The sequence below is a fragment of the Ruditapes philippinarum genome, unplaced genomic scaffold, assembly GCF_026571515.1.
Source record: "Ruditapes philippinarum isolate M1 unplaced genomic scaffold, ASM2657151v2 ctg4917_1_1_1_1, whole genome shotgun sequence".
Lineage (NCBI taxonomy): Eukaryota > Metazoa > Mollusca > Bivalvia > Venerida > Veneridae > Ruditapes > Ruditapes philippinarum.
The window spans coordinates 62,655-74,765 of record NW_026864838.1 but is presented as its reverse complement, the minus strand read 5'-3'; the positions used below and the strand labels follow the sequence as shown (position 1 = coordinate 74,765).

The following is a 12,111-nucleotide window of genomic DNA, read 5'->3' as shown; positions in this document are numbered from 1 at the left end:
CAGAAAACTGAGCTGTGCAATACAATAAAATGATATGTCACTGAATTGTATCTAAGCAGGGTATGTAATTTTTATTTGTATCATAGTTTGGAGACCTTTCTGTTGAAAATGTGTCAGGGTTAAATCGTATACATATACATGCACAGTGCGTTAACTGGAGTGCGGGTATTAGTTACCCGCACTCCAGAGCATGCCCATTGATTGGCTCATTTTTGCTGGCGTTTACATATTGTGATGGCAGAGAAAGGGAAGCGACAGAAATGTCATATCCAGATGTTCGTTCATTGGTTCATTTTTGCCGGGGTTTCATATTGTGATACAGGGAACGTGCTTTTATGTTTGACTATGATACAAAAGAGAAAGAACACCAAAACACTCGGCAATCTGATTTATACTCGGGGGCTACGCCCCCTCGTACAAATCAGATAGCCTCGTGTTTCGGTGCTCTTTCTATTACAAGGTTACTTTATAAAGAAAGATATATCACTGAATTTTATTTACCCAGGGGACTTAATACAGTAACTCTATTAAACCCTGTGTGTTTATTCAAACTAGAGATAAAAACCCAAATATGGAGATATATGTCGTCGAATAGAAATATAAACATTTTAAATAAATAAGTATTATCTTAAATAAATAAACTTTACATGGAAATACTGAATGTCTTCTTAACCAATGATTTTGGAGAGGGAAGTTTTAAATCTAGCGCACACTGTTTGGATTAGATTAAAATCCATGACGATATTACATTAAGTGGCATTTGAGGGTTTTGATTTCCAACCTCTAGCGTGTATTCCAAAGGCAAGATGATACGGCTATTGTATTTACGTTTAAATGAGCAAAACATTGTGGATAAAAAACGTGTTCTGACCCCCTCTCCTCCACCACCACCACCAAAATAGAAAAAATAATTGAAAAAATAAATAGAAATAAAAAATATACCAGCAGACAAACAAACAAAAAAAATAAAACAGCTACAACAACAATTCCACAATTCCATGCCAGGGTGAGTATGTACTTTATTTTATTCAAGTCAACTTTAAAAAAATCAGATATTTTTAATTGCGGGGTTGTCATGTTTGTGAATATTCTTACCATTGCTTACATATTTTATGACCGTGGTATTTTAGTCATTTTGTATGAACAAAGAATGTGTATTATGACCTTCAAATTCTACTATAACAGCATATCATAATATCTAATGTGATGACTGCAGAATATATTTCTTAATATAGATGGTCTTAATTCTGGGGTAGTCTTAGTATGTTTTCTGTTTAAACGCGGCGTTATGAACTGTTTTAAATAATGAAGTTTCATCACACGGAACGATTGTCATTATTTTCATTTTTGATTTTTTCCCCAACTAACTCTACTATTGGACGCACCATATTTGCAAGGCGTATAATGTAATTGTATTTTATAAATGAATTTCTCTGATAAAGCAAGTCAAATATAGTCAAAATTAAGTAAACTTCGCATACTTTATCAATAATACAAATGAACAAATATAATTTCAATTTATGTGCCGAATGCTTCATGTCCTTTGTGAAATCAGAGTTATAATATATTTAATTCACTTTTATCAAGTTGCCAATTCCTGACTTAAGTTTGGAAGAAATATCCAAGGCGCAACTCGTAACTTTGATTGACAACCTGACATCTGTATTGATTTTGAAATAGCCAATGAGAAATCGTTTTACATCAAAGGCATTGATCGATTTGTAAAATGAGATAAGACGTAAATACTTTTCAGTTTTCTGATTTTCGTCTAATTTCTTCACATAACTAAAATGAGGTTAATATATCTGTATAATTCTTTTCTTGTCTGTGTGGCATTTGTGGAGGTAAATATCATATTATATTATTTTTTTTTACTTGTTATAAAACGTTCAATTTGAGTCTTACTTTCGCTTTACTAAATAATATGATTTAAAATTATGTAAAGTTACATATTCTTAAGTATCACATTACGTCTTTATCATTATATATTATGCATATTATACATATCTATGTTTTACTTTTAAAGCAGCTCGCCTCATAATTCATGCTTATATTCATAAATTAAAGAAAAAATATATATTGCAAAAGTAAAGTATTGTGAAGTGATCAAAGAAAAAATTATGACATTGCAAATAACACTTGAAATCTACGTAAATTACCAACAACAAAAAATATATCAAAATTAGCAAATATAGCCCTTAATGCAATCAGTCCTTAATCGCACATAACATGTAAATTATTACTTGATTCTTAAATCTTTTTACTTTTCTTAAAATCATTTATTCCCAAGTTTAATTTATTTGAAATAGTTTGTCTCATCTGGGAGCATGCGGCTTAAAGTCGCGTCATATGCAAACATACATAACAAAGATACATAGACGACAAATAGCCATCATTAAAATAATTATAAAACACTGGTTATCTTAGCCAATAAGCCAATAAGACAGATTACAATTAAAAAGTTACTCATTGGCCAAATGCCTGAGGCATCTGTATGATCTGTTGCTTTTTGACAATTAGTACAGTTATAGTAAATAAGTATTTTAAATGCAAGTCAAAATACTGCTTTGTTTACATTTTGCTACTTTTATAACAAACTATTTCACATTTATCGCTACTTTCTTCAGGTTATAAGCATCTAACATAGACTTAAACCGTTATTTAAACGTTATATAATTTATGCTTGTCCTTTGTAAAGAAGTAAAAATGATTTATTTCTGAGGCATAATGTGCCTTTGAACTCTGTATTTACTGCAGTGTTGTGACTTCTCTGAATTATCTGGTACTATATTGGGATGTGTACATGATGACAAGGAAGTTCACATCGAATCTGCTCAAAATGGTACAATCGCAACAGGTTCTGTCTGCATCGTTGAAAACTCACTTGGTGTTCAACACATTCAATGTGATGATAAACAATGGATCATACATCAAGGTTAAATTTCTTTATATATTGAATGAGACTAAAAAGTGTTGAGGCACGACACTCAAACACTGTAGTTAGTTAAATCCTTATATATTTATCATAAGTATAAAGTTTTTTGACATGTATTAGCTGCATTGTACATGTATATAACCACTGCACAGAGGTCTTGGTCATAAAAATTATGAATGAACAACTAAATATACAATCTTTTTTTTTTCATTCCTAATACCTAGAACTTTCTTGACTTTGTTTGGCATTAATTATAACATTTACCGGTATATTTACTTTTTGTAATCGTAAAATATTCCGTGCAATACATGTAAAGAGCAATACGCTAGCTGCTGAAGAGTGTCACTTGGTACCCATTCCCGCCCAAAAATTAATTCCCGCTCCCGCCCACCAAAAATAGTAGATCTGATCATAATTGTAAGTTTATTTACATAATTCAGAGGTCATTGATAATAAAAGCCACAGAAGACGAAAAAGAGGATTTTGGCGAAGATTAGGGCGATTTTTTGGTAACGTTTTCAAAGGAGTCGTATGTGTTGCTTCACTTTTTACAGCTTGTGCGTTCGGTGACAGGCGTCCCTCTGGTATGTGCTATTTTAGAACTGTCATAGTTTTCTTTTTAATTTTCAACGAGGCTTGAGGGATTTTTGTTCTTTTTTGTTGAGGGGGGCATCAAATGTAGTGTGCATTAACTACAATTTCAAATCACAGACTTAATTAAACTGTTTTCTTCAAGTTTTAGGAGTTTTGTTTATACCTTACAGCATGATATATAACAAACGCTCATTAGTATCAACTCAGGAACGCCCAAACTTCATATAAAGACTTGTGACAAAGCTCTAACAAGAACTAGAGCAGTGTTGAGATTCACGCGTCATTAGTTAACAGTAACATAAGGTCACGGCTAATGTTTTTTGTGTGCTAATTTCTCGTTATATCTTTCAGTATTTGAATAACAAATATAAACCATGTTCAAGGGAATTTTTTTTCAATGTAGCTTTTTGAACTTTTTCCAATATGCTTGCAGAAATTGTGACCCATATTTCTATAAAAATGCCGCATAGAAACAAAATCTACAAGCATAACAGGAAAAGAAAAAGTTACATTAAAAGTTATACGTCTATACCATTGGAATTGGCCAATATATACCTGGAAGATGGTGTCTGTTTAGTATTCAAATAGTGGAATATCAAACGAACAATTAACAAAAACCCTAAGCGGTGACCAAATTTTACCGTGAAAAAATCACCCATCATGTATAGTTCTTCTTTACACATAGCAAAAATAAAATCGTTTATTTTCAAGAAGATCTTTTGAATGAACAAAATTTACTTCAAATAAATGTTTATATCATTTGAATGCTGGTTCTTGTTACAGATAGAACGCCCCCTGGAATGACATGCGCACCCCCGAAAATATTTGTAACAGCGGAACCGTTTTCTTACGTTGCCAGGGCGACTTGGCAAGAACCTGTAGCTTCTGATGAAACAGATGGGCGAATCACGTATGTTACAACAATTTCTCTTATATAGTATGTAATTTGTATACGCTCGGATCCTTAATTCTTGTAAAGGTAGAATTTTGATTGTCTTCACACAATAATGTAATGTACTAAGTGTGTGGAGGTCATACCTCGGCTTATTTGGTGTGATATGATGATGATGTTTTGGTCATTATACAAAATTTTGTTTTGCTGATACATGTACTTCTTTATCTCAAAAGAAATATTTTTTTAACATATAATTTATGCATTTTACATTATAGACCAAGACTAATACAGGGATACCCGCCTGGACATAACTTTCCCGAGAACGATACAACCGTCATATATAAAGCCACAGACAGAAGTGGAAATTCTGCATATTGTAAAATCATTGTCATTGTAAAAGGTACAGAATTTGTGTACATATGTCAGACATTAACCAAATATTCATTCTAAAGAGTTTATTAGATAGACCTATTTAGAGATATTTTTGCATAAACTACCATAAAAAATTAGCGTGAATGTTGTTAACAATTATCATTGTCTGCAGTTGTTGTTTATTTAACGTACAGAGAGACTCTTTATCCAAATGAGCGCCAAATTGAATGATAACAATAACTCAATACTGTCTGACGGTCTTTAAATTTAGATGATTCAAGTCTTAAGTTGTTCACACTTATTTCGAATGTGTTACCCCATCTTTATCACACTATCACATTTGTACACTAACATCGAATGTGTAATCACTATCACATTTTTCTATGGAGGCGCTTTTGTCAACTACTCTGTGTTTTCTATTAAGGGGCTTTGTCAACCCCATCGAGGTTCTTTTGTTCATTTTGTTGTTGTTGTTGTTTTTGCACTTGATGGGATTTGGGCCATTGTTCACTTTTCATCTGGGGGCTTTTGGTATTTTTTCTTAATTTAAATTGACGGACAATTGGTCGAGGAGCTCTTGCTCCAAGCACAAAGAAAAAAAGCGCACAGAAAGAACACGTGTTTACCACACGTATTCACTGTGTTGTTTTTAAAGCGGTTGTTCAAATTATTAGCGTTTTAGCAATCTAGCTTGGCTAAAAAATAGGACAAGATGCTACATTACATATATTTGATGTGCTGATGGTATGCTATTTCGACCCTGCCATACATGATATTTGTCGAGATGAAGCCCTAGCTGTCGTCATTGGCCGTCTTGCTTGATAGCACAATGCCAATGTGCTCAAAGGATAATGCAGAGGTTGGCCTCTCTGTAAATGTATATGTCCGACATAATAAATAAAGCATAAAAAGTAGAGAAAATAAAACTCTTAAAAATAAAAAGTATTGTTTTTTCCCTTGAGTGTTATGTCAAGTTCGGGTTTCTATTGTAAATGAGCTCACAAGAACTAATTTGATATGTTTTAAGATAACAGTCGTACAAACATGCCGATGTTTCTAAATTCAAAATTCCACCATTAGGATGTCTACAATGAGTAATTCTACTTCAGCCGGTGCTTGAGGGCGTATACTGTAGCTTGCAATAACCACTTCCGTCAATGAACAGGCTCAATCAAACCGAGCCTGCTATATTTTCATTTTTGCTTTTATGGGCGTTCTTTAGGATTTCTGTTTTTCTATATGATACATATTTATCAATTTTGTTCAGTCTATTTTTAGTGCCAATTAAGATCTAGCAATTTAGACGACCGTTGTTGACTTTGTTAACTAACCAGTTAATCATTGTTTTAGTTGTACGCTGTGATCCACCAAAGCATATAAACAATGGCTATTTCCAATGTTACCCTGTAACAGAACATTTGAAAGGAGGGACATGTAAGTTTGGTTGTTACGAGGGATATGAATTAGCTGGCGGACCAGATCACGTGTACTGCAAGGACAATGGACAGTGGTCAGACTCCCAGCCTTACTGCAAGCGTAAGATGAAGTTTGTTAGTTTGACGTGATGGAGAGACATCTAAGTTACTTTCCTATATGTTTGCATGTTTCAAAGCGCATACTATAGTTAGATTTATAATCCATTTATAATGATATTTTTATCAAATATATATGCAGTCATATACTTGTAGACACTTTATACTGCCTCTGTTTGGTTACTGAATCATGGTAATTGTCTCAACGGATAACTTCTTGATATTCAGAACTAAACAAACCTGCAGAACAAATGTTATCAAATGCTGACAGCTAAGGCGTGTGTTAAGATCTTGAAACAAAGTGATCCCTCGGAAGCATTTTTTTACAACAAAATTACATGAAAATTGCAGATTTACTTTGATTGAGTCTGTACATGAGGGATAATTCATGAATAAGGGCAACATGCCTGGAACGTAAATGCTAATGTTTTCAATAGACCTCTTTTAAACACAAAAACGTTCAAAACCGATTTTTGCAAAACACTTTTACAAATCAGATCAGCAAGAAGGTTGATTTTTTATTTCATGCTGAATTAGTATATCTTAAAAGAAAACACAAATCATAGATTAGTAACGCTTGAGCCATTACATAAAAAAAGCTTCTCATCTTACTTGTAAGCGTATTTATACTTAAATCATGTCTGCGGGTGTTTTTAAATTCAAATTTCGCCAATATCTTCTTCAATGTTTATGCCGGTGCTAGTGGGCATGGACGGAAGTTTGCAATTACCAAAATCGTTCATTAAAGTGAACCTGCAATATTTTCATTTTGTCATTTTCATTTCGTGTGTTCCTTAGGGATTATGTTCTCTGATTTAATTTGTGTAAAATAACTGTCTTTAAAGCAATATATGCAATATTATAATATATATCTATATGATCACGTTAACAAACACATTTTAGTAATATACAAATATACTATACTTCTATTTTTACCTGCAATAACTGATTGTAGCTTGGAAATGTCCATGCATTACCCCGATTAGAGGGAGCAGGAGAACCAAAGTGTACAGATGGGGCCAACTTTCGTAGCGTTTGTTCATATAATTGTGGTTCTGGGTTTGATATGCCACCAAAAGTGAGTAAAGCACTGGTATGTGACAAAAAAAAGTCCTGGCGAGGGTTTGGTACACCAAAATGTATTGGTAAAAACTTTGTTATTCTGTAGATTTTATTTCATGCGCATAATTAATTTAATGATGTTTTAAAAAAAACCTTTGTCATGAACATTCAGTTATTTTCATTTCTTTAAGTATTTTATTTGAGAATGTTTTGATATCGTATACGTTTATATTTCTTAGAGAAAATATGATTTTATACGATTTTATACATTCTAATATAATGTTATTTGTATAATTGAAACTGCTTAAGCAATAGTTCTGCACTCAAATAACGTTATTACTGTTTTGAGATCATCATGTTCAATTTTTGTCTCTGTTGGTATATACATCTTCATAAGGTAAGGTCAATGGTCCTTAGAAATTTTATCGTCAAAGAAATTTTATAACTGCAACTTGCCACATCTGGACGAATATGCTATTTCTTATGCTCTTTGTATGGGTAACCATTTTACGTTTAAGGCATCAGTTTATCTATTTTGTCTTGTAAACCATCAAATTCAGGTGAATTAAGTACATGTATACAATTCGGTAATTACTATTTATGTCCTAGATGTTGAACCACCGACATTTAAGAATGGAACGTGTCCAAGTATTGTTATAGCAGGCACTGATACAGGTCTGAACTCTACCAAAGTTAGTTGGACACCGCCGGAAGTGATTGATAATAGCGACAAGACTGTTAGAGACAGCCGAACTATTTATTCACCGGGTGACACACTTACTGCCGGCATATATTCAGTATGGTACGGAGCACGAGATGCCGCCGGGAACATCGCTTTAAACAACTGTTCATTTAAAGTTATTGTAAGAGGTTTGTAATGAAGTTACTGAATTATAGAAAAGCCAGAAGTTAGATTCCATATTAAGAAGACAATGAGTATTTTACCGCGTGTTATTTACGAGTAAAAATCGAAAATATCTTTGTATTTCTTCTATTTTAATATGTATTTTTATTTTATTATTGTACTGATACAGTTTTAGAAATTATATTAACAAGATGTTGTTAAATTTAAAAACTATTCATTTATTTTGACGCTCAGTCGAGTCACAGTAGTTATCATTTTGTTGTCCATTACCCAGACTAAGTAAAAATGAGAATTATGTCATTTTAACCTATTCTTACCGATACTTATTTATAATATAATTGTACAATTTCTGTTTCAGAAATAAAATGTTCTAAACTTTACCCTACACCATACCTTCACATTGATTGTCCCCATGGTTACCGGTCCGGTGCAAGGTGCAACATTTCCTGTGATCCTGGAAAGGTGTTGGTCGGCTCAGATGATGTCGGTTGTAACAGACACCTCACACAGTTATATGGTGTCTGGAACTGGAAAGGAAAAGAACAATCTACTTGCATCAGTAAGATATTTTAAGTGTTACTTTGGTATAAATATATCAGTTATAATGACGTTAAATGGTGAAGCCATGATTTCTGTATCATATCTATGAATACCTTCTCTTATTCAATCCATTGTTCTTGCTTCTTTTTGAATTGAAACGTGGGTTCTACTTTATTCAAACGTTAAGATGATATCAGGGAGGAAAATTGCCCCTTGGAGGGCACATATGTCATCATCGATTAGTTAGTCATAAATGATATGTTGAAGTCTATGAAACTCAAAGGGAAACATAACAATATGAGGATGGCGTAATATGTGAGGCAATATTGTCAACAAATTTAACAAAAAGGCAAGTATTTTACAATTTTCTATTTCAACCCTTCGAAATAATCTTCTCCTGCACAAACACGACGTTTCAGACGTTTAATCTTTCATCACAGTTCACATTAGGTTAACATTTAATAACTGAACAAATGGCCGACCCAAGTCCACCTCTACTCCTGCAAGATTTTTTTAAAGTCTATTGCACTAAGTACGCAATAAGTGATATAACAAATTGGGACATCAACTTTATTTATTTTATAGGAATGAAAGGCTTTGAATGTATGTTTGTAGTATTTTACCATCAAGGTCGATACTTCCTTCCAAGTGCCCGTCTGCCTGTCTATTGTTTTGTTATTTCGTTTGTTTAAATTTATATTGTTTTAACCTTATGGCAAAAGGAAATACAAGAATGAGATAATTATGCATTTTACGGCTGATAAGCAGTAAAATAAGTAAAAAAACTGTAATAGTCATTTGTAACAGATGTAGTTTTGGTAGTTTTGATGACAGTGGTGATGATGTTGGTAGCGGTAGTTGAAAATATTTGTAATCGTTAATTCTTTTGCTGTTGTCGTTTAATCATTTATTCAGTGTATCGATTATATCTTTATATGCTTTGCGGTTAACAATTTAGTGAAAGTTTTGCATCAACATCTTGAACAACATCGTCCGAACCCCATTACTCTGACATAGATTCTGGCAATATTATGATCCTTTTTGAACAATTATTGGTTAATATTTTGCTTGTTACACAAATTTTCAAACTACAGAATGTATTTACTTAAAACTTAATACATGTTGTCATTGGGGATCACCATACAAGGATTATAACTGACGTAAATTGAGTCGAACTTATGACCATTTTTAACTTAGAAAGATTTTCTTTAAAAGAAGTTTTGCAAACAACATTAATCTTCAAGTCTACTAAAGATATTTCACGTTAAATTTAATACATGTCCTTGGCATCAACGGCCCTTAACAGAGCATGAATTTGACTGAATAATAGTCTTTGGAAGATTGGATGTCAAAGTTATGCGTGCAGAATCAATTTTCATTACTATTTATTTCTTCAACAACGACTTGAACCTGGTTACCAGCGAACCCGCAAACGAAAACAAAGTAATATAATAACGGCGATAATGATTCAAGTCCGTGATGAAAATTACTGATTAAAAATTGTCGGTGAAGGTTTCGTCTGTTTTATGTCAACCCCTGTTTTAGACAATCACATTTGTAACACATTTTACACGTTACAATTGAGATCCCACACGTGTAACAAATATATTCAATTACTAATGTTCTCCTATAATGCGTTCACCTCGAAACAGTTGCATAAGGTATGCCATTGTTGCCATAAATATTACAAATATCATTAAAACTATTTATAGAACATTTTCATATTTTTTAGATGTGAATAAAAATTTTAACCTGTTGACTACACACATAATTTTGTTATCATTTGTAAGAAGAAGCTTCAAGCTTTGCACAGATTACACAAAATCAAGAATCACGAGCTTTATTTGAAAATTTTTCGTCATATTACATATTGATCAGTCCTCGTATTGTAACATGAGAAAGAGTTCTTTATCTACTGTTAATCAAATTTTGTGGTTGTCAGTAAGAATTATGCGTCTTATCATAATATGTTTCTTAATATCGCGAAAATATACTTATGGACATGTTTAAGAAAATCATTTAAAGAGTCTTTTCCAGATGGTAGAGCGTGTGTAGCTCTTCCGCCACCTACAAACGGTGCGGTAGTGTGTGACAACTGGGAAGGAGGACAGTTTTGTCAAGTACAATGTAAGAATGGTACACAAATGTCAAGCGTAAGTTTAAATAAACTGTACGTGTGTCAAGATGGGAAGGGTGAATGGTCACGACAACCACCAAAAGTAAAGACATGTAGAGGTATAACTAATTGTTTCTCAAAAGCGACTCTTTCTAAAGGTTTTTACCTGTGGGTTTTCAAGATCTTTAAAGGCCTACATGCCTCAATATTCAAATCTTTCAGTTTTTTTCTAAAAACCCATTTTAAATATATCTTGGGTGTCCTATTGAGGGGTTTGAAAAAGTAATTCAAGGTAAAATTTTTTAAAATTGGGGAAAAATTTAAAAAAAATTTTTATTTTTTAAAATTTTTTAAAATTTGGTTTAAATTTTAAATTTTTTTTTTTTTGAAAATTTTTTTTAAAATTTTGGAAAGAAAAAACGGATCCAACAACAATTTTTATTAAAATTTTTAACTCCCTTTTAAAAGGGGAATTTAATTAAAACACAAAATAAAAAATTTAAATTTGGTTTTTCAATTTTTTTTTTTTCCCCTTTAAACTATTTTTGGGGGGATTTTTAAAAGAGGTTGTGTAAAAAAATAAAATAGATTTAAAAAAAATTTTTGGTTAAAAAATTTTGGATTTTAAATTGTAATTAAAGATTTTGTATTTTTATCTTTTTTTTGGGTTCAGTAAAAAGGGGGTTTAATTTAGTTTTCTTTTAAAAAAAAAAAATTTCCAAAAAATTTTTTTAGTTTCTTTTTTTTTGGATTTTTCTTGTTTTTTTTTGCCCAAATTTTGTTTGTGTGGGATTTTTTTAAAAGGGGGATTACAAATTGGGGGTTTTGAAAGGGAACTTTTCAAAAAACGTATTGTCCCAAATTTTTGAAAAAAACTTTTTTTCCCATCTTTCAGTGTAAAGGAAAAAAAATTTACATCCCTTTTTTAAAATTTTAAAATTTAAAAAAAAAAATTTGGGTTTTTTGGGGTTTTTTTTTGAGGTTTTGATTTACAAAAATTAGTTTTAAAACTTTTCATTCTGTAAGGGAAGGAAAGGGGAAAATTTTTTTTTAAAAGGGGCCATTAATTGTTTTTTCCCAAATAAAACAAAATTTTTCCCCTTTTTATTAACTTAAAGGACCTTTTTTTTTGTAAATTTTAATTAATTGGCTTAAAAAAATTTTTTTAAACCCCTTTTTTTACCCAAAATTTTTTAAAAA

The 12,111-nt window shown here is 31.9% G+C and overlaps 2 protein-coding genes across 2 annotated transcripts; both read left to right on the top strand.

Moving 5' to 3' along the window:
* Positions 1-1,790: 1,790 nt before the first annotated feature.
* LOC132726990 (sushi repeat-containing protein SRPX-like) lies at positions 1,791-8,260 on the top strand. The gene is made up of 7 exons (XM_060712403.1): positions 1,791-1,844; positions 2,758-2,935; positions 3,376-3,519; positions 4,313-4,439; positions 4,700-4,824; positions 6,147-7,473; positions 8,000-8,260. Exons 1-6 carry the CDS (start codon positions 1,791-1,793, stop codon positions 6,359-6,361), a joined length of 843 nt encoding a protein of 280 aa, XP_060568386.1. The 3' UTR covers positions 6,362-7,473; positions 8,000-8,260.
* LOC132726989 (sushi repeat-containing protein SRPX-like) lies at positions 6,519-8,828 on the top strand. The gene is made up of 4 exons (XM_060712402.1): positions 6,519-6,581; positions 7,284-7,473; positions 8,000-8,260; positions 8,614-8,828. The coding sequence occupies exons 1-4, from the start codon at positions 6,519-6,521 to the stop codon at positions 8,826-8,828; spliced, it is 729 nt and encodes a 242-aa protein (XP_060568385.1).
* The last annotated feature ends 3,283 nt before the right edge of the window (positions 8,829-12,111 follow it).

Bases quoted from the DNA above. Each gene is read 5' to 3' on its own strand.
- LOC132726990 (XM_060712403.1), top strand. From the start codon at position 1,791: ATGAGGTTAATATATCTGTATAATTCTTTTCTTGTCTGTGTGGCATTT. The intron at 1,845-2,757 runs GTAAATATCATA...TATTTACTGCAG, and splicing joins TCTGTGTGGCATTTGTGGAG to TGTTGTGACTTCTCTGAATT. The intron at 3,520-4,312 runs GTATGTGCTATT...TTCTTGTTACAG, and splicing joins CGGTGACAGGCGTCCCTCTG to ATAGAACGCCCCCTGGAATG.
- LOC132726989 (XM_060712402.1), top strand. From the start codon at position 6,519: ATGGTAATTGTCTCAACGGATAACTTCTTGATATTCAGAACTAAACAA. The intron at 6,582-7,283 runs GTTATCAAATGC...AACTGATTGTAG, and splicing joins AACAAACCTGCAGAACAAAT to CTTGGAAATGTCCATGCATT. The intron at 8,261-8,613 runs GTTTGTAATGAA...TTTCTGTTTCAG, and splicing joins ATTTAAAGTTATTGTAAGAG to AAATAAAATGTTCTAAACTT.